The following is a 24,848-nucleotide window of genomic DNA, read 5'->3' on the forward strand; positions in this document are numbered from 1 at the left end:
TTACATGCTCTGATCTTTTTTAACCTTTCAGAAAGCTATTTGATTAATCCAGACCTAGTTGGGTCCAAAAGCTATGGTTTTCTGAAAGAAACAACAACAACAACAAAAACAAACAAGAAAGAGGAGAGAGGAAAAGAGGGAGAGACAGAGAGGTAGAGGATGAAGAGGAGAAAAGGGAGAAAGAGAACCATACTGAGTCATAAGGGACACCCCATTGTCTCTGGACGTTCTCTGAAGAAACACACACTCAAATGGGAGGCAGTATGTCTCATATACCATGGTGGTTTCACTTCTTAGCAGCAGTACTTAAAGTGGAGCTGCTGGCTGTCCTCTTATTATCCCTGGCCTGATTTACTCCGCCCCCCAAAAAAGAAAGAAAAAGAAAGCAACACTGGACCAGACTCACCACAAGTCATGTTTCTAACATTATCCTTAAGAAAAATTGGGCTGGAAATCAAAGAGAGTTGTGGCTTTATATATTAGCTTATATCTAGACCAAGACAGTTAACCTCTCTGGGTCCTTGGTTTCCTAATTCTACATTTTGCGGTGAGGTGGGAGAGAGGTTCTACTTTGGTTGATAGTTCTAAACACCAGTAACCCCATCAAATCCATGCTTTTTTTTATTCCTCTCCCAAGGATATTTTTCTATGATTCACTAGATAGAGTGGGAGGGAGGGAGACAGAGAGAGAAACATAGATGTGATAGAGACACATCGACTGGTTGCCTCCTGCATGACCCGACCAGGGCTGGAGAGAAACCACAACCGAGGTACATGCCCTTGATTGGAATTGAACCCCAATGAGCCAAACCAGCCAGGGTTCAAACCCATGTTTTCATTGAACAATCAGATTTGTTTATGCTCAGCCTAAAGATGTAATGATTCATGCCAATAGAGCACAATCAACAAAGCCAACTATTACATGAAGGCTGCTGCAAATGCCACTGACATCCACCTCTGACAAGTATTATATATTTGAGAAATCAGTTTAATTCCTGCAGGTAAATCTCTCGTATGTAATAGTGATCACTTACTATTTCTACCTTTAAAGGTGCCAGATGATATGATCTAGTATGCATAAACTGCTGAGAAGGCCAAGGCTCTCATGGCAGACAGAAGGACCATTCATTCAACTTCGGAATGAACAATCAAGGGCTAGCCACACTGATGGATCTTGGGCACCAGAGGCTAAAATAGTATATTCCTAATTAACATATGCTAAGTACTTACTTCAAGTCCATTACGGCTCCATACTGAGCAAGGTGTTTTGGTGGAAAAGGAATACATATTCACTAATGAAAAGAGGCCTCCACTTAGCTGGTGACACAGAATAAAACACATAAAATAGACAACATTAATGTATTTAAAATGTATGCTGATGAAAGGAGATACTATAGGAGGCGAGAAAAGGAAGAAATCAGTGGAAGGAAGAGAAGTTTCCAAGGACAGAGGAAACTGTGGTCAAGACTGTGAAATGCAATGAAAGGGAGCCCCTGACTTTTGGCTGTGTCTGACTTCCCACTGGACTGTAAAGACCAAGAAGGCTGGGACCGAGTCTGTTTTGCTTACTACCAATGTCCAGCACAGTGCTTGGCATATATAAAGAATTCAGGGTATTTGGTCAATGAATGAGGTCAGAGTTAGAATAAAAAACAGTGTGTATAAGAGATGACCATGAGTTAACTTGCTTAAACCAGATAAGTTAAAGGGTAATGAGAAATAGAGCTGGATGTCAAGTGGGACCCTCACACAGTAAGAAGAGGGGGCAATGCAATGTCACATTAGAAACTTTTAACCAGCGGGGTAATGCCTTAGGGTCCAGTGAATCTGTCAATCCTTGAAACACCCAAGTAGATTTTGTCAGAAAATACACTAGTGCAGACAAAGATGCACGCAGACAACCACTACAATGCATTCTAATTCTCCAATAAACAGGGTGAGGCAAAAGTAGGTTTTGTTGTTCATATGGAAAATAATACAATAATTAATAAAAAAAGTACAAAAATAATGCAGTGTTTTGTGTACTCACCACTGTAAACTTACTCTTGTCCCACCTTGTGGATTAGAGGCTCAAAATTACCAAATAGTGAGACATGATTCAGAAAAATGTTTGCACTAATAAGTGCATGCATCATGTACACTGTGATTACTGCAAGTTCAGAAAAAGTGAAATAACAGTCCAGTCTTTCTTTTTTAAATTCATCAGCCAAGGACATTTTTCTACTTATTATCAGATAGAGTAGGAGGGAGGGGGGGAGAGAGACAGAGAGAAACATTGATGTGATAGAGCCACATCAACTGGTTGCCTCCTGCATGACCCGACCAGGGCTGGGGATGAACTGCAACCGAGGTACATGCCCTTGGCCGGAATCGAACCTGTGACTCATTGGTCTGCGGGCTGACAGTCCAGTCTTATACAAACAACATGATAGTTATTTTTTCAAATATCTAAAAAATGATTAAGAATATATATATTCTGTGCATGCATAAGGGCAGAGTTAAATGAATAGTTTAAAGATATAGGAAAAAGATTTTCACTCAAATTATATGTCTGTGAAATCCAAATAACTAGAGCATCCCTGGAGTGGGACGATGCTCTCAGGAAGAGTAATGTCAAAATTAAGTATCTGAAAGGCTTAATGACTCAATTAAGGTCATACTAGCAACAATTACTGAAATTCTCATTGGGACTAAAGTCTAATTTAAATGCACTTTTTCTCAAACCAAGCTGACTCAATGCAGTCTTCAGCAAGTTGTCCTAAGTTCTTCAACAGGTAGCTGATATATATCTGAAGTGAGGTAGAGAGAGACTGAAGGTCTGAAGACCAATCAGTGGGTTATTGTGGTAATTGGCAGGGACATGTCAAAGGAATGAATGAGGTGATGTGAAAATGGACCATGATTATGGATACCTCCACTGCCTGGGGAGATAAAAAGAATGGTGTATCACTAGCCAATCAAACACTGGGAAGAGGCAAAGTTGACATGATGGGAAGGCAAGAAGATGATCAGGTCATTCTGAGGAAGGTGAAGTTTAAGTTGATCACAGGCACAAAGCAGGTGAAGATAGAGTAATGCAGGTGGAACCATATGAGGTCCACGCTGAAAATCTGATTAGAAGCTATGCATCCACAAGCCTGAAAAGGGAATGGGAAAGGGAAAGGGGGGGGGGAGGGGGCGGAGGGAGAGAGTGTACTTGGGCACACTCGAGCACAAGCAAGAGCATGAATGCTTGCAAGAAGCAAACTGAATGTTCCAGGCAGAGGGACTGGATAAAAAGGTCATGAGACAGAAATGTCCCTAAACAAGAGCAAGAAGGCCCATATATCTGAGGCAGAGTGAATGAAGAGAAGTGGAGTCACATTGGCAAAAAGAACTAGAGACAGCACTGGACTTCTAACCTGGAGAAGCAGGAAGATCATGAAACACCTCATAGACTGTTGAGAAACGTGTTGTTTTATTTACAAAATATCAAATGTATGAAATACTAGAAACAAAGACATCAAGTTGGGTGGGTGGTGATCAATGTCAAATATTGCAGAGGAGTTAAGGGCAAATATTTGTGAAAAGGTACTGAATTCTATAACAAAAATGTCACTGGTAAGAGCAGTAAGTTCCTAAGATGTATGTAGTCTTCTGGAATGGCAATTTTGCAAGTTAGGAATGCTGTAGCTCCATTAGGCTACAATGGCTGAATAGACAGAGCTAATGATGAGGCTAATTTTCAGCAGTCTTGGCTGTGATGAGACAATATCAAAGGCATCAAAATTAACAAACCAGTCCTGCCTGGCTAGCTTACCTGGTTAGAGCATCATCCCCATATGCCAAGGTTGTGGTTTTGCTCTCCAGTCAGGGTACAAACAAGAATTAACCAACGAATGCATAAATAAGTGAAACAATAAATTGATGTTTCTCTCTCTCTAAAATCAATCAATCCATAAAAAACAAAAACAAAACAGACCAGACCCCAAAGCCACCAACACTGAACCTTTAAGAAGGATCTTAACAATGGTCAGTTTTAAATATTGGACAATGAAATTCCCACCAGCAGGTCTTTTTGTTTTCAGCTGCCCTTTGCTATTCTTAGTAGACCTCTTTACAAGGAGATTTTTTTTTAATCCTCCCCAGAGGACCATTTATCTTCAGATAGAGTGGGAGGGAGAAAGGGAGGAAGAGAGAGAGAGAAACATCAATGTGAAAGAGACACATCGTGTGGCTGCCACCCACACGACCCCAGCTGGGGCTGGGGACAAACTGTAACTGAGGTACTTGCCCTGAGTGAGAACCAAACCCGGGACTCTCTGATCCATGGGCTGATGCTCTAACCAGAGCAAAACTGGCCAGGGCATAAGATTTTGATCCTTTCTGTGAGTATTTACCTTCCTTTCCACTATCCCTAAAAATCAATAAACTAGGATAGTGACATTGAATTTACAGACTACTTTAAAGAAATAATTCATATAAACATACCATACAGAGCTATATAATTTTCTAGCAGCTGTTCCCAAATGTCAATGTATCAAGAGATTTTCAAGACTATAGCAACATAAGAAAACGAAGAAAAATGTAGTTGAGGCTTTCACAAAACTAAATTAAGAGCACTGACTCAGAACAAATTTACTAGGTTCAATACCCAGCACCATCACTTAGTAGTTGATCTTGGAAAATTTATTTAATATCTCTATACCTATTTCCTCATTTGTAAAATGGGGATTAAAAAGAGAACCTATGCCCTGGCTCAGCGGTTAGAGCGTCGGCCCGAGGACCAATGAGTTGCGAGTTCGATTCCAGTCAAGGACGTGTACTGTTCGTCCAAACCGTGGCCGTGGAGGGTACAGAGGCAGAGGAGGTCTTGGGCTACAGTTCGTCCCCGGCCCTCGTCAGGGTCGTGTGGGAGGTGATCAGTTGATGTGTTTCTCTCTCTCTCTCCCTCCCACTCTGTCTGAAAAGCAACGAAAAAAATATCCTTGGGTAAGAATTTAAAAAAAAGAGAACCCACACCTCAGAGTTGCTGTGAGGTTTAAATGGGTTAATATGTGAAAAACATTAGAACAATGCTTAGTACATGCAAAATATTATGAAAATGTTAGTTTATATTAAATGTATAGGAGGTTTGTCTTCCATTGTGAAGTATGCCCTTCCTAGACTCTTGTGGTGTTAAAGCATACTTTGTTATCTGAAATAAAGATGATATGCTATAATCCTTCTTTGGATAATGCCTTTGGTGATCTTCTGTGCCTCCAACAAAAAACAATTTTAAAAGAAGAAACAGAAAAGAGAAACAATCCTAAGTCAGTCTCTAATAGCTTTTTGGAGGAAATTTTACCAGTCCATAAAATCTAAAACCATAGTTCTATAATAAAAAAGACAAAAGAGACTTATTAGCCAAGAAATTACTGTTCCTTAAAATGATACAAATATCCTAATCAAGTGAAAATGGAAGTTATACAAATGACCTAAAATTTTTGAAGTAAAAACATTTTGAGTTTCATTAAAATGCATGTTATGTGACATGTACTTTTATTAAAAGCATACCATACTTACCCTATATTCAAAATCTGCAAACTCCCTGCCCCCACGACCACCTCTGAATCCACCACGAAATCCTCTAGGGGCGGTGAAGGCACCACCTCGGCCACCACCACGCCCTCGACCACCACGGAAACCAAGACCTCCTCTGCCTCTGTACCCTCCACGGCCACGGTTTGGACGAAGTGGGATTCCAAATGTTTCAGCATTTAATCTTCTTTCTTCAGCCCAGGTTGGTCTCCGTTCTCTATTATAAACACAAATAATCTTTAGTATCAGGTTTTAAAGAACATTTCCAAGCAAAACTATGTTAATTCCCAAATTAAGGGGAAGCAATTCCTAAAAATCAAGTCAGAATAAGCACCTTATCTAAGTCATCACAAGTTGTTCATGGCAATAGGATCCTGTAATAGTCTGTTAAATTTCACGTGAAAACATGACTGTTAGATTCTTGCAAATATAGTTGATTAAACAAAGAAACATGACAACAGCACCAACATATGGGAATTCAGATAAATTGGGATGGGCAATTAACTCCTCTCCACTCAGCTCCAGTGGAAGAAAAGGCAAAGCTAGGAAAGGAAACCCTGTCTCAGGATCTGGGAGCAGGAGGGTAGTCCCTGAATCCCCGGTATGATCCCAGCCCAATCCCTGGACCTGATACCTGAAGCAAGTGTCTGAATTGCTGCTGCTTATCCTAGAGCCCAATCATAGGGTTCAGAATCAACCCCATTGATGTTTAAACTGAAGTAAAAAACTGCCACCAGGTGGCACTAAACTGTAGCCAGAAGGACAATTAGGATTGGTCAGTGGAAACCCTGAACTCTTTAGCTTGTTATGCTAGTTCCTTTAATTAACCTCACAATTTTCTGGATCCACATTTACTGAAATGTGGCAGAGTTCTACTATTATCAGCAAACTTCAAAGTAACATTAGTACTTCTAGCCCTGGTTTTATTTTAACTACACTGTAGAGGGATAAAGTAAAAGGTCTTACTTAGATGTTAGATGAATGCTTCTGTTTGAATTACTAATTTAAATACAATTACTTTCTTTAAGCAGAAGAAAAGGTTAAAAAATTTCAGTCATTAGATTTTTTTCCCCTTATTGATTTTGGAGAGGGAGAGGGAAAGGGAGAGAGAAACACTGATGAGAGAGAACACCGCCTAACCGCCTAACCACCTCCCGCATGCTCTCCACTGGGGATCGGGCCCACAACCTGGGCATGTGCCCTGACCAAGAATTGAACCGGCGACCTCTTGGTGCATGGGTCGATGCTCAACCACTGAGCCACACTGGCTCGGCAGTCATTAATTTTTAAGTATTCATTAAACCTTGTGAATTTTTAAGAAATCATTTCATACTTCAACCTCCTAAGAGCTCAAGAGCAGCTTAAAAGGCTGTACCTATTATCATCACAAGAAATATTATCAAAGAAGGATTTAGTTTTGTCATAATAGCAATTAGGTCCTAGTGGATCTTCTTCATCTGCATTTCCTTCACTGTTTTGAGTATCAACTCCTGAGTCCCCTTTATCTTCACCATTTACAGGCTTCTCCTGTTTCTCAAGTTTATCTTCCACTGAAAAACAAGCACATAACACAGACGTCAAGGCTTGACTAATATTGATGGTTCACAAGTCAAATAAGAGTCTTTTCTGAGTAAAATAATAAAAATTCACCTTTCAATTTAAGTTTATTATGAAACTCTCTGTCAATTTCCTCCTTGTTAAATTGTGCATTTGCACTTTCAAAGTCAAAGTCTTTCTCAAATTTCATAGGACCATCTCGCCGAATACCAAATCTTCCCCTGCCACCTCGGTGACCCCCACGCCCTCTCCTTGGAGCTGAAGGAGCACCTGGAACTATGTTAAAAAGAAAAAATAAGCTGGTAAGACAGAAGCCATTACTGTGGTTTTTATATTAAATGGTCAACAACAGAAATGCTTTCAAGTCTGTATAAATTATTATCTTTGTACTTTTTATATAAATAAGAAATGAAGTTTCACTAACATTTAATATTTAGCACACATGAAATTTGTAACAGCACACATGAAATGTATATTTATGGGGTCCACACTCATATATGTAGCTGATAGAATATGGGAGACTTTGGTATTAAATTACTGTATATACTCCTAGAGGGCAGGGGCTATGTTTTGCTTATATCCCTAATACCTACAGAGTACCAAATACACAATGGGTTCTCAAATTTTAGGAGGCCTTTTATGGAAAGGATCACAGGGACCAAAATTTATAATTAAAAATAAACAAATAAATAAATAAATGAACACAGATCAGAACAAACTGAACACAGATCAGAGCAAGGTGGAGGTGTTATTTCCACATCACAAAAAACAAGAAAGACAAGAAGCACTGGGTCTCAACCATTCCAAACACTTCCTACTCCATCTTTGTTGTCTCTCAGTGGTTCCATATTATTCAAATCTTCCTGCACCTACTCTTTCTCTACAATATAATGATAACAGAATTTATAAGGTATGATAAAACAATGCCAAAACAGCATAAATTACAGTGAAAACTCAAGAACCCAAATATCTAATGCAAGAGAAATAGTTAAGCAAAAGTAACAACCAGGAATATGGAATAGTACCTGATGTGAGTTAACAAAACATACAGAGCATAAAGCAGTATGAATTCAATGATTAGAATTATGTGTAATCTTTAATACATACTGACAAAGATCAGAAGTGACTACAGAGAACAGACAGGTTTACGTTGGCTGAAGTTTGGCAAACTGTCCAAGTTTGAGAAAACAAACAACAAACCCCCGCCCCAGCAGCATATCCAGACACTTAATTCTAGTTAAGTGGAATATTTAAAACATTAAACTTTACTATTAAAAATGCTTTGGCCACAAGCCAGGACATACAGCATGATATTCCTGTCTTAAAAAAAAAATTGCCCTGGCTGAGTGGCTCAGTTATTGGAGCATCGTCCTATAAACCAAAAGGCTGCGGGTTCAATCCCCAGTTGGGGCACATATGGGAGGCAGCCAATTGATGTTTCTCTCACACTGATGTCTCTCTCTTCCTTTCTCAAATCAATATATCATTGGGAGACCTGGCCGGTTTGGCTCAGCGTTAGAGTGTCGGCCTGCAGTCCAGAGAGACCTGGGTTCGGTTCCCACTAAGGGCATGTACTTCGGTTGCAGTTTGTCCCCGGCCCTGGTTGGGTTGTGCGGGTGGCAGCTACTTGATGTGTCCCTTTCACATCAATGTTTCTCCCTCTCTCACCCTCCCGCTCTATCTGAATAAAAATTGGAAAAATGTCCTCGGGTGAGGATTAAAAAAATATATATATATCATTGGGCAATTTTAAGTATAGTTTATATGTATAAGATTATAAGGAAAAAATCTAAAAGAATACCCAACTCCCTGTTAATGAGCCTCTGGGTAATGAATTTTGAAGAGGACAGAAAAATACTTTTATTCAGTATTTTATGTAATTTTTGAATGATGGACGTATAATAATTATTTTATTTTGAGAGGGGCTCTCTCTTTTCCCAAATTAAAAAAGTGAAATATAGTAAATCAAATCAGAAACTGTATAACTATGGCACATAGCACATACAAAAACATGTATAAAAATGCAAATGAGGTGTCTATACATTAAAAATATGTCTAGCTTTTAAAAATTAGGTGAAAGATTACTTTCCAATTCTTATACAAGTAAGGTGATTACAGGTTGTCTTAATTTTTTTTATCTTCACTTGAGAACATTTTTCTTCAGATAGAAAGGAGGGAGAGAGGGAGGAAGAGAGAGAAACATCGATGTGAGAGAGACACATCGAGTGGCCGCCACCCACTGACCCCAGCTGGAGCTGGGGTACGTGCCCTTAGCAGGAACCGAACCTGGGACTCTCTGGTCCGTGCGCCGACACTCCAACTGCTGAGCCAGATCGGGCAGGGCGGATGCCTTAAATTTTTAATTTGGAAGAGTTTTAAATTATAACTTATTCTCTACTTAAGTTATAAAATATTAATAAAGTGGATGAATTTGGGATAAATAATATAGATTACAAAACATCAAGTATATAATACTATTAAATCAATAATCACAAAAGAAAAAGTTCTTGAACAATAACTTCAAAAAAAGGCTCAGGGCATAAATAATTTAAATAAGAAAACGGCAAACTTTTGCCCCGGCCAGCGTGGCTCAGTGGTTATAGCGTTGGCCTGTGCACTGAAGGATCCTGGGTAAGGGCCGTACACGGGTTGGAGGTCTGATTCCATCCTGTTGGGGTACATGCAAGAGGCAACCATTCAGTGTATCTCTCTCACATCAATGTCCCCCACCCGCACTCTCTAAAAATCAATGGGAAAATATATCCTCAGGTGAGGATTAACAAAAAATTAAACAAAACAAAAAAACCCCCAACAACACCGCCCTCTGCCCCCTTATCTGAAGATAAATAGAAAAATATCCTTGGGTGAGAATTTAAAAACAAAAACCCCAACAACAAAAACTTTTATTTTAAAATAATTAGACCAAAACATCAAAAACCCTGAAAAAACAGTAGAGTGGTCTTACATGCCCATCATCCCGGTTTCCCTCCAAAGCTGACATTTTAGTTAACCACTGTATATTATCTAAACTGGGAAAATTGACATTGGCACAAAATAATTAACTACATTACAGATCTCATTCAGATTTCAAGTTTTTGCATGTACTCATTTTTGGCAGTCTGTAAGTACAGTTCCATGACATTTTGCCAAACACAGATCTGCACAACTACCATAAAAAAGTAAGATATAAAACTATTCTCTTACCTCAATGAAACTCCCCTGTGCTCTTTTATAGCCAACCCTTGCCATTCTTTCCACTGAGCCACACCAACCGGGCTACCCAAGGACATTTTAAAAAATAGATTTTTAGAGAGAGAGGGAGACATATAGCAGGGGGAGAGAAAGAAACACGGGCCAGTTGCCTCCCGTACGTGTCCCTAATGGGGATCAAACCCGCTGAGTCCTGACTGGGAATCAAACCCACAACCCTTTAGGTGAACATAATGACATTCCAATCAAATGAGCCACCTGGCTAGGGCAACCATTCATTTTCTTTTTAATTTTTTTTTTCTTTATTGAGAAGGGAGAGGGAGAGATAGAAACATGGATGAGGCAGAACATCTAAGCCACACCAGCTAGGCATTTTTTAAATAGCAATTATTTACCACACATTCCAAATGTTCCCTCTATTGAGAAGCATAAAATATGGCTTTCAGATCCAAGTTACTTACCTATTTGTCTTTTACTATCATTTCTGAGTTGCTCATTTTCTGGTCTTGAAACTTTGTGTATTTCAGCTATAAAAAACATATAAAGTAACAAAATAACTCAGGACACATAATCAAAAACTTCTGTAAAGTAAGAAATGAGAAAAAAAATCCCAACCCTCCAAAATCTATACCCCCACCACCATCACTACATTGAGCCAAATTTGAAATAATGAACAATCTATCAAGTTCAGTTTAAACCTTCTAGGATCATTCATATAAAATATATCTTTTTAATGAAAATAAGGTGAATGGAAGATGTCGATGAGTCAATTAGGAATTAATAAATAGCTAAAGTTCTACCTCGCCTGTGCTCTTGATTCTCTATTGCTTTTTGGCTGGTAGATGGTAAAGGCCTGGTTGATATTGGGCTCCTTCTCCCAACAGGTGCCGGAACAGGTAAGTGGGCCGAGGTGGTCTGTACTGCTTGTTCCATGGTAGGGCTTTTTCTCAAAGGATCTAACTGAGGGCTTGAACGACCTAAAACGTAACCAAAAGATAAGAAACTACCCTATCCTTTGGGGATTTCAAAATAACCTGGACCCTAAAAAAATGTCTAGTTTTATTCCTACCAATTCAAATCCTTAGTACACATTTGAATTTGTTTAGTTACTAGACCAGAGTTTAAAACTGATTATCTTTAGTGGGTTGGTCACTAGATTCGTAAAAAAAAAATCCACGCACACACAAAACACACTCCCCCCAAAAAACCCGAACAAAAAACTCTGGAATTTTATCTGTATTTCTACCTCCCATTGAAGTAAGGTTTAAGCATTTTTTTTAAATATGTTTTTATTGATTTTTTTGTTGTTGTTAGAGAGAGAGCAAGGGAGAAATAGAAACACTGATTGGCTGCCTCCTACACACCCCCTACTGGGGATCGAGTCCAAAACCCGGGCACGTGCCCTGACTGGGAATAGAACCAGAACCTTTCTGTTGGTAGGACGATGTTCAATCCACTGAGCCAAACTTGCTAGGCTAAGTAAGTTTTTAAAAAATGTCTGCCTAGTACAAGATTCCCAGGAATACTATCAAAGATCATGTTGTAGGTCAGATGCAGGTTTCCCCCAACAACCATAACCACAAGATTCTATCGATATTTTAGCCATTATTTCCAGAGGCTTTAATATTTTTAGTACTTTCTAAGGATATGTCTAAAGTGATACCTTTATATCTATAGATGTTATCTCCAATAAATTACTATTATAAACAAGCTAAAGAACTAGAAAGTTAGGTGAAATTCTTCAATACTTAGGAGCTTGGGTGATTAAACATCAATACTAAAAAGGCCAGCAACAAATAAACCCTTCAGATAATTACACAGTAGTGATACTCATTCCTTGCCATTTAAAAGATCTTGTCAAGTTTTTGCTTCGTATAGTTTTTGTACTTACAAATTCCATTTTTCCTTTTTTTTTTTTAATCCTCATCTGAGGACATTTTTCCATTTTTTGTTCAGATAAAATGGGAGGGAGGAAGGGAGAGGGAGAGGGAGAGGGAGGGGGAGAGGGAGAGGGAGAGAGAGAGAGAAACATCGACGTGAAAGGGACACTTCAAGTGGCTGCCTCCCACACAACCCAACCAGGGCCGGGGACAAACTGCAACCGAGGTACATGCCCTTAGTGGGAACCGAACCCGCGTAACTCTGGACCGCAGGCTGATGCTCTAACTGCTGAGCCAAACCGGCCAGGGCCCATTTTTCCTTTTATGAGGTCAGAGCCTGGTCGCAATATGAACAGAAGAATGCAACATCGGGTGCTCTCATCATACTTTTTGTCCCTATAATGTTTGCGATAAATCTCTGTTAAAGGTGTTCATATCCCTTGACATTGCACCAAAATGTTTTGCTTAAAAAAATTATGCTCATTTTATATGTATCTATATCTATATATGTATATCTATATAGAATCCCAAATATGCTGCAAATGTCAACAACTGGTGAACTGGTGAGTGTTGACAAAGCATTGGTTGTTGTGTACTAGATGCTTCAGGGACCATTTATTAGTAATGCTCCCCATGTTTATAGTTATCTAAAGTATGCAAGTGTACATCATCATTCCTAGCCACTAATGCCAAAGTTACCCTGCCATTAATGGAAACAATGTATATAATGGGAAATTATGGTGGTTTATATAAGCTTTGGCCTATGAGAAGACATTTTGTACTCACTTATGACCTTATAAAGAAATTTAATTTATAAAACAAGCACTAATTTTTTTTCTTTATTGCTTTTTAGAGAGAGAGAGGAATGGGGGGGGGGGCATCAATGAGAGAGAACATCAATTGGCTACCTTCTGCATGCCCCCACTGGGGATTGGGCCCACAACCTGGGCATGTGCCCTGACTAGGAATCGAACCGGCGACCTCCTGGTGCATGGGTCGACGCTCAACCACTGAGCCACACTGGCAGGGCCAAAGGCTAATTTTTTGACAATCCTATTGTTTAGTTAATTTTACAATAATACTAGATTAAATGGTCTTCTAAGTTTATAAAATTTACCTCATCAGGTTTTTCTTCAAGAAAAGAACCACGCCCTGGCCAGTTTGGCTCAGCGGTTAGAGCGTCGGCCTGCGGTCCGGAGAGACCCGGGTTCGATTCCCGCTAAGGGCACGTACCTCGGTTGCAGTTTGTCCCCGGCCCTGGTTGGTCGTGCGGGTGGCAGCCACTCGATGTGTCCCTTCACGTCGATGTTTCTCTCTCTCTCTCCCTTCCTCTCTCTCCCTCCCACTCTATCTGTACAAAAAATGGAAAAGTGTCCTCGGGTGAGGATTAAAAAAAAAAAGAAAAGAACCAACTGACAAGTATTATAGTGATAAGGCAATCACGGCAAAAACTCATTTGTTCTGTACTTTAAAAACCTTTGTAGTTAAAGTCTGTTAGTCATGATGGCAATTTTGTTATAAAAAGGGAAATATAGCCCTGGCCGATTTGGCTCAGCAGTTAAGTGTGTCAGCCTGCGGTCCAGAGAGACCTGGGTTCGGTTCCCATAAAGGCATGTACCTTGTTTGCAGTTTGTCCCCAGCCCTGGTTGGGTCGTGTGGGAGGCAGCCACTTGATGGTGTCCCTCTCACTTTGATGTTTCTCTCTCTCTTCCTCTCTCTCCCTCCCACTCTATCTGAACAAAAAATGGAAAAATGTCCTCGGGTGAGGATAAAAAAAAAGGGGGGGATAATTCAGGTGATACTCTCTCTCTCCCACTCTATCTGCAAAAAAAAAAAAAAAAATTAAATTCTAGGTGTTTTAATTTTGTAAAATTCAGAAATTACAGTTGGTAAAATTACTCTGTCATTTTTTATACAAATATAGCTTTTTCTTCTAATAAATATGTACTTAAAATTTTTTATTTAAAATTTAGTTTAGTCCTACGTATGAGGAAAAGAATCTAGTTATTTTTCCCAAGTGATCAGGCAGTTGTCCGTCCCAAAATTTATCGAACAGCTGGCCTTCTTCTAATTTAGAAATATTTCTATGATATACTCATTACTTAAAAAAAAGGTTTATTTTTACTTAAAAAATTTTTTAAATTAATTTTTAGATAGAATAGAGACAGAAACATTGATGAGAAACACATCAATTGGCTGCCTCCTGCAGGGCCCCTACTAGGGATCGAGCCCAAAACGGGGCATGTGGCTTGACTGGGAATCAAACCAGGTGACCTCCTGTTGCATGGGTTGATGCTCAATCCACTGAACCACACTGGCCAAACCTAATTACTTATTTATACATGGATTTGTTCCTGACTTTTGTCCCATTCATCTCTTAATTTATTCCTGCACTGTTTTATTTTATAAATACACTATTATGAAGTAAGCCTTATCTCGTTACTATTTATTTATTTATTTATTTATCCTCACCCGAGGACATTTTTTGCATTTATCTTCAGATAGAGCGGGAGGGAGAGAGGGAGGAAGAGAGAGAAGCATTGACATGAGAGAGATACATCGAGTGGCCACCACCCACTGACCCTGACCAGTGCCGGGGACAAACTGCAACCAAGGTTCATGTCCTTAACGGGAACCAAACCCAGGTCTCTCTGGTCCACCGGCTGATGTTCTAACCGCTGAGCAAAACCGGCCAGGGCTCATTACTTTTTATTAAAAAAAATAGGTGTAGTTATACTTCCACATTTATTTTTAATATTTTTTATTGATTTTTTTTTAGAGAGAGAGGAAGGAAAAGGGAGGGAGGGAGAAAGGAGAGAGGGGGAGGAGAGAGAGAGAAATATCAATCAGCTGTCCCCTGAATGCACTTCAACTTAGGGACTAAATCCGAAAGCTGGCATGTGCCCTGGCCAAGAAGCAAACTGGCGACCTTTTTGTACATGGAACAGTGCTCCAACCAACTAAGCCACACAGGCCAGGGCATACTTTCACATTTATTTTTAAGACAGTATGTGTATCTGTTTTATTAAGTTCTTATAGCATTCCACTTAGAGTTTTTGAAAGTACAATAAATTTAATATGACCAGTAAAGCCATCCCAATACTTACTTTATCTCTGTCTAGGAATAAAATGATTCTCCAATTATATTATTTTTTGAGTCCCTCTATTACATTTTGTAGTTTCATCACAGAGGTTGGTCTTATTTCTTATTATGTATTTTATACACAATTTCAATTTCTCATTATTGAACATCATCTTTTATCCCCATTACATAATTAGTAGGTTAGGTTTTAGAACGATTGATTTTTATGCATTTACTTTACATTTTCCCTCTAATTTAAGTCCCTTATTAGTTCCAGGTTTTTCAGTGAATTCTTAATTCCAAGTAGACAGTCATAGAACTGACAAACAGTGCTAATTCTAATAGTGCTAACACTTAAAGTAATCTACAAAAAAAGTCTGGAAGTATGCACAACAAAATATAAATGCATGTTATTTCTGGGTAGTGAGATTGTGGGTATTTTAATTTTCTTCCTTATATTTACTGTATTTCTAATTCATCTACAACAAAATTTTAGAACGTTTAAAAGTTAATTTATTTTAAATCAATGTGAATAATGGTAACTACAACAATTTCAAAATATGTGAAGTGAGAACGATAGGATTATGTTTGGCATTAGCTCAATAGCTTTTAAAAATATTGTCCTGTGATTATAGCACCTTTCTGAAATGATTTCACAGTTTTATTTAAAAGGAAACATTCATATAAAGCAATGAGCCAGTAACATCCACCTTGGCAGCAGATACAAAGAGATACGGAATCTTGGGACCACTGAAGACTCGGCTGGGGAAAAATATAATTAAAAAAAAAAAAAAACAAAAGAAAAAGAAATAGGATAGTTTAAGAAGCTTATCAAAATGCTGACGCCACAAGCTCCAAGGATTGGGATGAAGTTCTTAGGATCTACATTTTTAAGCACTCTAGATGCTTTGGTTTGGGTGATTCACACTGAGAACCATTGCTCTAGATCAGTGATTTTCAATCTTTTTCATCTCATGGCACACACAAACTAATTACCAAAATTCTGTGGCACACCAAAAAATGTTTTTGCTGATCCAACAACAACAACAACAAAAAAGGTACTGCATAATTTTAATTCATTCACACTGGATGGCTATTACCATTTTTAAAAAAGATTATAGCATACTTCTTTTGAGTTAGATCTTCAATTTATTTATTGATTGATTGATTTTTAGAGAGTGAGTGAGGAAGGGAGAGGGAGAGAGACAGAGACATTGATGAGATAGAACATCGACTGACTGCTTCCTGCATGCCCCCCACTGGGGATCAGGCCCACAACCTGGGCATGTGCCCTGACTGGGAATCGAACTGGCAATCTCTTGGTGCATGGGTTGATGCTCAACCACTGAGCCACACCAGCTGGGCTTCTTTTTATTTGACAATCTAAGGGAAAAGAGGTCAGTGTCCCTGAATAGTCAAGAATTGCATGTTTTAAAAATTATTGCAGCATACCTGTTGAAAATCATTACTCTAGATTGTGTGAACATGTTAGGATATATGTGAGCGCATAATGGAATACTTTTTTTTTTCAGCTGTTATTTCAAATTCATCAAGGAGAGTTCATTTTCAGTGGTGACTCTGGGATTAATTTGATATACTTAAGTATTATACTATTTAATATTATACTTGCTTTGCAAAAAAAAAATGTCCAACTTACAGAAAGTTCACTTCTTCACTTTTATGATCTAAGACTTATAAAAAGTCTAAATAATGGAAGTCATTCAATAATATACTTATTGTAACAGCAATTAGAAGAAAAAAATTTTAAAGAACCAAATAAAAATCATACAGGTCATTTACAAGCTGCAAAAGTTCTTACATTCCGAGAAAGACAAAACCAGTATAGAAGTTAAAAATGGAAACATTTAAAAGAAAAAACAGCTTACCTTGAGATAACTGTGTTTTTACAGTTCTTGTATCCTGTGTAAAGGCAGATCCAACTGCACTACTTTGGGATAGGGTACCACTGTTTGACGTTTCTGTCCCAAAGGATGTCAAGGAGCTTCCAGCTTTAAGAGATTTTTTTTAATGACAAAAAAAAAAAAACTTTTAAAAATTTTACACCTTTCAATTACATAAATATACAATTTTAATGATAATTTTCATCACTCTCCTGTATAACTTACATAAATTAATAACCCTGGAAATTAATGAAAGTGTATCAAAAATTAGTTTTGAGCAATCTGACAATAGGTATAGGATAAAAAAGCAAGCCAATATATAATCCAGCATCCTAGATGCAAAATTTTTTCTAACATTTACAATACTGTCCTAAGCAGTTATGCAGATGGGACAGCAGGGACCCATATTAAATAGAAAAGTAGCAGAAATGCTACATTCTACACCATCAGTAAGGTTCGATTATTTTCATATCAAGTATCTGCACAAATAGCCAAATCAGCAGACAGGTCTATGAAGTACTTTCCTAGCACTTCCAAGGCAACAGACAATGGACACCAGTCCATTTCAATGTTTGTAACTCAGGATGGCACTGTGGGGCTGCATTCTGCCTAAAGCAACCACAAAAGTTTTGTAATGTAAGTAAAAATCCCTAGAAAGGGCCCAATTCTTTGCAATGCTATGTTATGTGAATCTTCTTTCTTCCTTAAGTTTCTACAGTACTTATGGATCACTCACTTTTCATATGCTGTGCTCTCTTTATTTACTATTTAATCTATGTAGGTTTTCCATAGTTCTTCTCCCACCCCTAAATCCAATCTAAAGATGGTAATCAGAATAATCTTTTATGAAATACAAATATAATCACATTTCTACAATGCTGATAGATAAAAGTTCCACTGTCCTAAAGATAAAAGTTCAAACTATTAATATACCTCGGTTTATATGGTTCTCTCCTTATCTACATACCCCTTCTCTCACCACTTTTCACTAGTCTACTCCACAGAAGTGTGTCCCTCTACTCTTAAAATACTTGAAGACTATGATCATGCCCGTCACAATATTCTCATTTCTAAGTTAAGCAACTCCAGTTCCTTCAACCATTCTTCACCATCACATGATATTTATCCCCCACCCTTTGTCTCCTAATTTAATGAATTCCAGCTGTTCATATCCATTCTAAAATGCGGCATCAGAGCTTAGCACAGCATGTCAGATGAGAACTAATGGGATTCTTAGAGGTGTGATCCAGTCAGGCTACAGCCCCGGCTAGCTCACAAGAGGCCTAACATAACCTTCCTATAACATCTCCAGAAATGTTGGGACAGTGCTCTCAATAATTCTGTGGGAAGCTGAATCCATCCCATTATTCTTAGTGCTTCTGGGCAATGATCAAGACATAAGCCACTCTGATGATATATATTCTTATCTCCATGCTGTTCTCTGTTTCCTCACCTGACTCAACCCCCACTGCTTACTCTATGGTTAGCATACTCTTCTATATCCAACATCTCTAAGTTCCTGGTCTACCACACCCCTGTCCCTTCCCCCAATTCTGCTATTAATTTATCTCAAATTACTTTTTATGTATAGTGTGAGGCAAGAGTCAGGGTAGTTTTTTCTCAAATAGGTATCTAGCTGCTGCAACAACATTTGTGAAAGATATCCCCCTCTCCAGGGCCTGGACAGCTAGCTCAGTTAGAGCACTGTCCCAATACACCAAGGTTGTGGGTTCACAATCTGTCAGGACATATACAAGCAGCAACCAATCAATGCATAAATAAGTAGAACAAATCGCCCTGGCCAGTTTTGCTCCGTGGTTAGAGTGTCGGCTGCAGACCAGAGAGGCTCGGGTTTAGTTCCAGCTAAGGGCACATACCTCGGTTGTAGTTTGTCCCCGGCCCTGGTTGGGGTCATGTGGGTGGCAATCACTCGACGTATTGATCTCTATTGCATCAACGTTTCTCTATCTATTCCCTCCCAATGTCCTCGGGTAAAGATAAAAAACAAACCAAAAAAATAAGTAGAACAAATTGATGTCTGTCTCTCTTGCAAATCAATTAAAAAAAAAAAAAAAAGATATCCCCCTTTCCATTGTATTGCACTAGCATCTTATTTAATATCACTGATTTTTAGAGGAAGAGGGAAAGAGAAACACAGAGTGGAACATAGATGGGCTGCCTCCCGCATGCCCCCTACTGGGGGATCCAGTAGGCAAACCCAGCACAAGTCCTGACCAGGAACTGAACTGGCAACCTTCTGGTGCACTGGACGACTCCCAATCAACTGAGCCACACTGGCCAGGGCCTGGCATCTTTATTTTATTTTTTTATCCTCACCTGAGGACATTTTTGCATTTATCTTCAGATAGAGTGGGAGGGAGAGAGGGGGGAAGAGAGAGAGAGAGAAAGATCAATGCAAGAGACACATCGACTGGCTGCCAACCACACGACCCCAACTGGGGCTGGGGACAAACTGCAACCAGGTATGTGCCCTTAGTGGGAACCGAACCCAGGACTCTCTGGTCCGCGGTCTGACACTCTAACCGCTGGGCTCAATTGGCCAGGGCCTGGCATCTTTATTTTAAATCAGTATTTAGGTGGGTCTATTTCTGTACTTTATTCTTTTTAAAAAAATATGTTTTTATTGATTTTTTAGAGAGAGGAAGGGAGAAAGGTAGAAACATACATGTTAGAGAGATACATCGATGGGCTGCCTCCTGCATGCCCCCTACTGGGGATCGAGACTAAAACCTGGGCATGTACCCTGACCAGGAATTGAACTGGGACCTCAGTCCATGGGACAATGTACTGAGTCACACTGATCGGGCTGTACTCTTTATTCTTTACTCCTAATGTATCTGTGTCAATAATTCACTGTTCTGATTACTACAACTTTATAGTAAGTCTTGAAATTGAGTAAAAATCTCCAACTTTCTTCAAGATTGTTTTGGTTATTCTAGGCTTTGTATTTCCATATAAATATTAAAATCTGCATATCGATGGCTATTTTAAAAATGTCCGATGGGATTTTGATCAGGGTTATGCTCAATCTGTAAATCAATTTTGGGGAAAATATCTTGAAAATAGTGAATTTTCCAACCCATAAGGATGGATTAACTTCACTGATTTAGATCTTTCATTTCTCTCAGCAGTGCTTTGTGATTTTCACTGTACAGCACTGCTAACTTAAGCACTATTGACATTTTGGGCCAGATAATTCTGTTGTGAGGGGTTGTCCTATGCATTGTAGGATATTAAGTATTATCCCTGGATTCTACCCACTAGATACTAATAGTAGCCTCCAAATGTCCCCTGGGGAAGGAAGGTGAAATTCATTCCCCTCAACTGAGAAACACCGTTGTAGAGGTTTAAAATGTCTTTTGTTATATTCATTCCTGGTGTCCGATATTACTGAAGCTATTGTAAGCTGTGTTGCATATTACATTTAATTTCCCAATAACCTATTCTAGATCAGGTGCCATTAAACTTTATCTGTAAGCAGCTAGATAGTTAATATGATTATTTTAGGCTTTTCAGGCCATATGATGTTATAAATACTCAACTAACTCTGCCCTTGTAGTGTAAAAGCAGACATAAACTACAGGTAATAAACAAGAGTGGCTATGTTTCAACAAAACGTTATTTACAAAAACAGGAGGCTGGCTGGATTTGATCCACAGGCCATGCAGATGTTCCCCTTTGCCCCTCTCTTCCTTCCTTGGCCTTCAATACTCTATTGTCCATGTCCATGGGGCTACAGTTGATTTTTGCAATTTACCACTTATTTTCTTACCATACTAAATTCACTTATTAATTTTAGTGGTTTGTATATTCCTTTGCATTTTCTATGTACACAATCATGTCAACTTCAAATAAAGACATTTTTTAGTTCTTCCTTTTCATTCTTTAAATCTTTTATTCTTCTTGCCTTATTTAATTGATGAGGACCTCTATAACATTAAATAAAACGTTGAAACAATTTTGCCTTTGCTTTTTATTCCTTACCTCAAGGGGAATGCATTCATTATTTCACCATTATTTAAGCTTTTCATTTCACTGATCAAATTTAGGATATTCCCTTCCATTCCTTAGTTGATAAACGGGTGTTAAAATCTTATCAAATGTCTGTTCTATCCATTAGGATTGCAGTTTTTCTCCTTTATTCTGTTAATGTACTGATGATTTTCAAATGTAAGCATCATTGCATTCCTGAGATAAACTTGACTTTGTCATTATGTACTATTCTTTTTACAGACTGCTGGTTTTCGTTGCTAATATTGTGTTAAGAACTTTTACATGTGTCTGTGGGAGATAGTGAGCTATAATTTTCTTTTCTTGTAATGACATCATCAGATCGCCTCAGTTACTTGGTTAGGAAGTATTCCTCTTCATCTGTTCTCTCAGAGAGTTTGTGTAAGACTGATAAAATGATTTCTTCCTTACGTGGTAGAATTTATCAAATAGTTTAGAATTTTCTTTGTGAAAGAATTTTAATTTCAACTTCAACAGCTAACTGGGATATTGAGATTTTATTTCCTGTTGTGTTAGATTAGGAAAGTTGTATTTTTCAAAGAATTTGTCTATTTCACCTAGGATGTCAAATTTATTGACATTATCACAATATTTTCATATTCTTTTAGGATCTATAGTAATGTCCACATTTCCTTTTTTTTTTAATCCTCATCCAAGGATATATTTACTGACTTTTTTAGAGAGAAGGGAAAGAGTGGGTGGGAGGAAGGAAGAGAGAGAGGGAAGCATCATTTTCAGAAACATCAATCAGCCACCTCCCGAATGCGCCCCGGCTGGGGATTGAACCCGCAACTCTTTGTTATACAGAACGACATGCCAAACCAACTAATATTGGTGATTTGGATCTTCCTTTTTAGCTTGATCAGTCTCCCCCCCCCCCCCCGATCAGTCTTGATTAGGGCTTATCAATTTAATAAAAATTTTCAAAGAACCAATAACTTTGTTGAAGTTTATGTATTTTGGCTTGTTTCTGTTTTGTTTTCTGCTTTAAAATTTTTTCTTCCTTCTGTTACCTTTGGGCTAAATTTTCTTTTTTAAGTTGGCAGTTTAGAACACTGATTTTAAAACATTCTTGTTTTCTAATATATATACTTAAAGGTATGAAATTTTTCCTCAGAAGCAATGCTTAAGCTCCACTCATACTATTGTCACAAATGGCAATATACTGTCTATTCTAATGGCTGAGTAGTATTCCATTGTGTAAAAGTACCCCATCTTCTACTGAAGGGCACTTTGTCTCCATGTCTAGGCCCCTGTGAATAATGCTGCAATGAACATAGGGGTGCATAAAGTTTTGTAAATACATGTTGAGTTTTTCCAGTAGATGCCCAGGAGAGGGAATGCTGACTCATAAGGCAATTCTAGTCTTAATTTTTGAGGAGTTGCCATACTGTTTTCCAAAGTGGTTATACCAGTTTACATTCCCACCAGCAATGAATGAGGGTTCCCTTTTTCCCACAAAGTCTCCATCACTTGTTATTACTTGTCTTGATAACAGCCCTTCTAGCTGGTGTGAGGTGGTATCTCATTATAGTTTTGATTTGCATTTCCCTAATTGCCAGTGAGGTTGAACATCTTTTCATATATCTTGTCTGTATGTCTTCTTGGGAGGTGTCTGTTCAGGTCCTCTGCCCATTTTTTAAAAAAAGTTGTTTTTTTTGTTTGTTTGTTTAGAGAGAAAGGGAGAGAGAGATACATCGATATGAGAGAGAAAAATCAATTGGTTGCCTCCTGCACACCCCCTACTGGGGATCGAGCCCCAAATCCAGGCATATGCTGGGAATTGAACCATGGGAGGATGCTCAATCCACTGAGCCACATCGGCTGGGCCTTTGCCCATTTTTCAATTGAGTTGTTTGTCTGGTTCTGATTTTTATGGTTCTTTATATATTCTGGATATTAAACCTTTGTCAGAGCTCCTGCTTGCAAATATCATCTCCCATTTGATCAGCTGCCTCTTTGTTTTGTTGGTGGTTTCTTTTGCTGTGCAGAAGCTTTAGTTTGATATAGTTCTATTAATTTATTTTTGCCTTTACTTCCCTTGCCTTTGGGGTCAAGTTCGTAAAATGTTCTCTACAACCAAGAATCTAAGTTTAGTAGCTGTTTTCTTCTATGTAATTTATTGTTTCAGATCTTATATTTAAGGTTTTTTATTCATTCTGAATTAATTTTTGTACATGGGGACAAACTATAATCTAGTTTCATTCTTTTGCATGTAACTTTTCATTTTCCCAGCACCATTTATTGAAGAGGATTTTTTTATTCCATTGTGTATTTCTGGCTTGTTGAAAATTATCTGCCCATATACATGTGGTTTTATATCTGGGCTCTCAATTCTGTTCCACTGATCTGTGTGTCTATTTTTCTGCAATACCATGTTGTTTTTATTATCGTAGCTCTACAGTATAACCTGAAGTCATGTAGTGTGATATCTCTGGCTTTATTTTTTTCCTCAGATTGCTTTGGCTATTCGGGGACTTTTGTGGTTCCATACAAATTTCAATTTTGTTCTATTTCTTTAAAAAATGACCCTGGGATTTTGATGGGGATTGCATTAGATCTGTATATTGCTTTGGGGAATATGACCATTTTAACTATGTTGATTCTTTCAATCCATGAACACAAGATATTTTTTTCCAGTTTTGTTTTGTCTTTTTCAATTTTTTAGTAATGCTTTGTAATTTTAAGTATATAGGTCTCTCACGTCCTTTATTAAGTTTATTCCTAGGTATTTTATTCTTTTGGTTGCAACTGAAATGGAATTTATTTTTTTCATTTCTTTTTCTGAAGTTTTGTTTTGTATACAGGGAAGCAGTGGATTTTTGAACAATGATTTTGTATTCTGCAAATTTACTGTATTTGTTTATTGTTTCTAATAGTTTTATGGTTGCGTATTTAGGGTTTCCTATGCACAGAATCATGCTGTCTGCAAACAGTGACACTTTTACTTCTTCCTTTCTGATTTGGATGCCTTTTCTTTCTCTTGACTTATTGCTCTGGCTAGAACTTCCAGAACTATGTTGGATATGAGTGGTGAGAGTAAGCATCCTTATCTAGTTCCTGATTTTAGAGGAAAAGCTTTCATTTTTTTGCCAGTGTAATATTGGCCGAGAGTTTGTCAAATATGGCCTTTATTATGTAGAGGTACTTTCCTTCTATTTTATTAAGTGTTTTAATGATAAATAGATGATGTATCTTATTAAATGCTTTTTTTTTTTTTGCATCTATTGATAAGATCATTTGATTTTTATCCTTTCTTTTGTTAATGTGGTATATTACATTGTGCTTTACTATGCTGAATCATCCTTGTGCCCCGGGAATGAACCCCCCTTGATTGTGATGTATTATTTTTTTTCATGTATTGTTGTATTTCATTTGCTAGTATTTTGTTTAGGACTTTTGCATCTATATTCATCAGCGATAACAGTCTGTAGTTAGTTCTGTGCTATCCCTGACAGGTTTTGGTATCAGGGTTATGTTGGCCTCATAAAATATGTTAGGAAGTATTACCTCTTCTTCAATTTTTGTAAGAGTTTTTTTTGGACAGTTTATAAATCTTCTTGGAATGTTTGGCAGAATTCACTGGTGTAGCCACCTGATCTTGGATTTTTCTTTTTTGAGAGGTTT

The 24,848-nt window shown here is 38.1% G+C and overlaps 1 protein-coding gene across 4 annotated transcripts in view; it reads right to left on the reverse strand.

Annotated features, from left to right (window-relative positions):
* Window positions 1–24,848, reverse strand: part of LSM14A (LSM14A mRNA processing body assembly factor) — a 50,788-nt gene that overhangs the window by 3,583 nt on the left and 22,357 nt on the right. Inside the window, exons 4-10 of one of the 4 annotated variants that reach the window (XM_036273923.1) lie at window positions 17,175–17,297; window positions 11,127–11,303; window positions 10,788–10,853; window positions 7,210–7,392; window positions 6,935–7,109; window positions 5,545–5,776; window positions 1,204–1,317 (exon numbers count right to left, since the gene is read on the reverse strand). In XM_036273923.1, the coding sequence (XP_036129816.1) occupies window positions 1,219–1,317; window positions 5,545–5,776; window positions 6,935–7,109; window positions 7,210–7,392; window positions 10,788–10,853; window positions 11,127–11,303; window positions 17,175–17,297 (1,055 nt within the window). In that variant the 3' untranslated portion in view covers window positions 1,204–1,218. Of the gene's footprint in view, window positions 1–1,203; window positions 1,318–5,544; window positions 5,777–6,934; window positions 7,110–7,209; window positions 7,393–10,787; window positions 10,854–11,126; window positions 11,304–17,174; window positions 17,298–24,848 lie in introns of those variants that run through there. The other 3 variants (XM_036273924.1, XM_036273925.1, XM_036273926.1) reach the window with 3 other exon arrangements.

This window comes from Molossus molossus, unplaced genomic scaffold, assembly GCF_014108415.1.
Source record: "Molossus molossus isolate mMolMol1 unplaced genomic scaffold, mMolMol1.p scaffold_m16_p_21, whole genome shotgun sequence".
Lineage (NCBI taxonomy): Eukaryota > Metazoa > Chordata > Mammalia > Chiroptera > Molossidae > Molossus > Molossus molossus.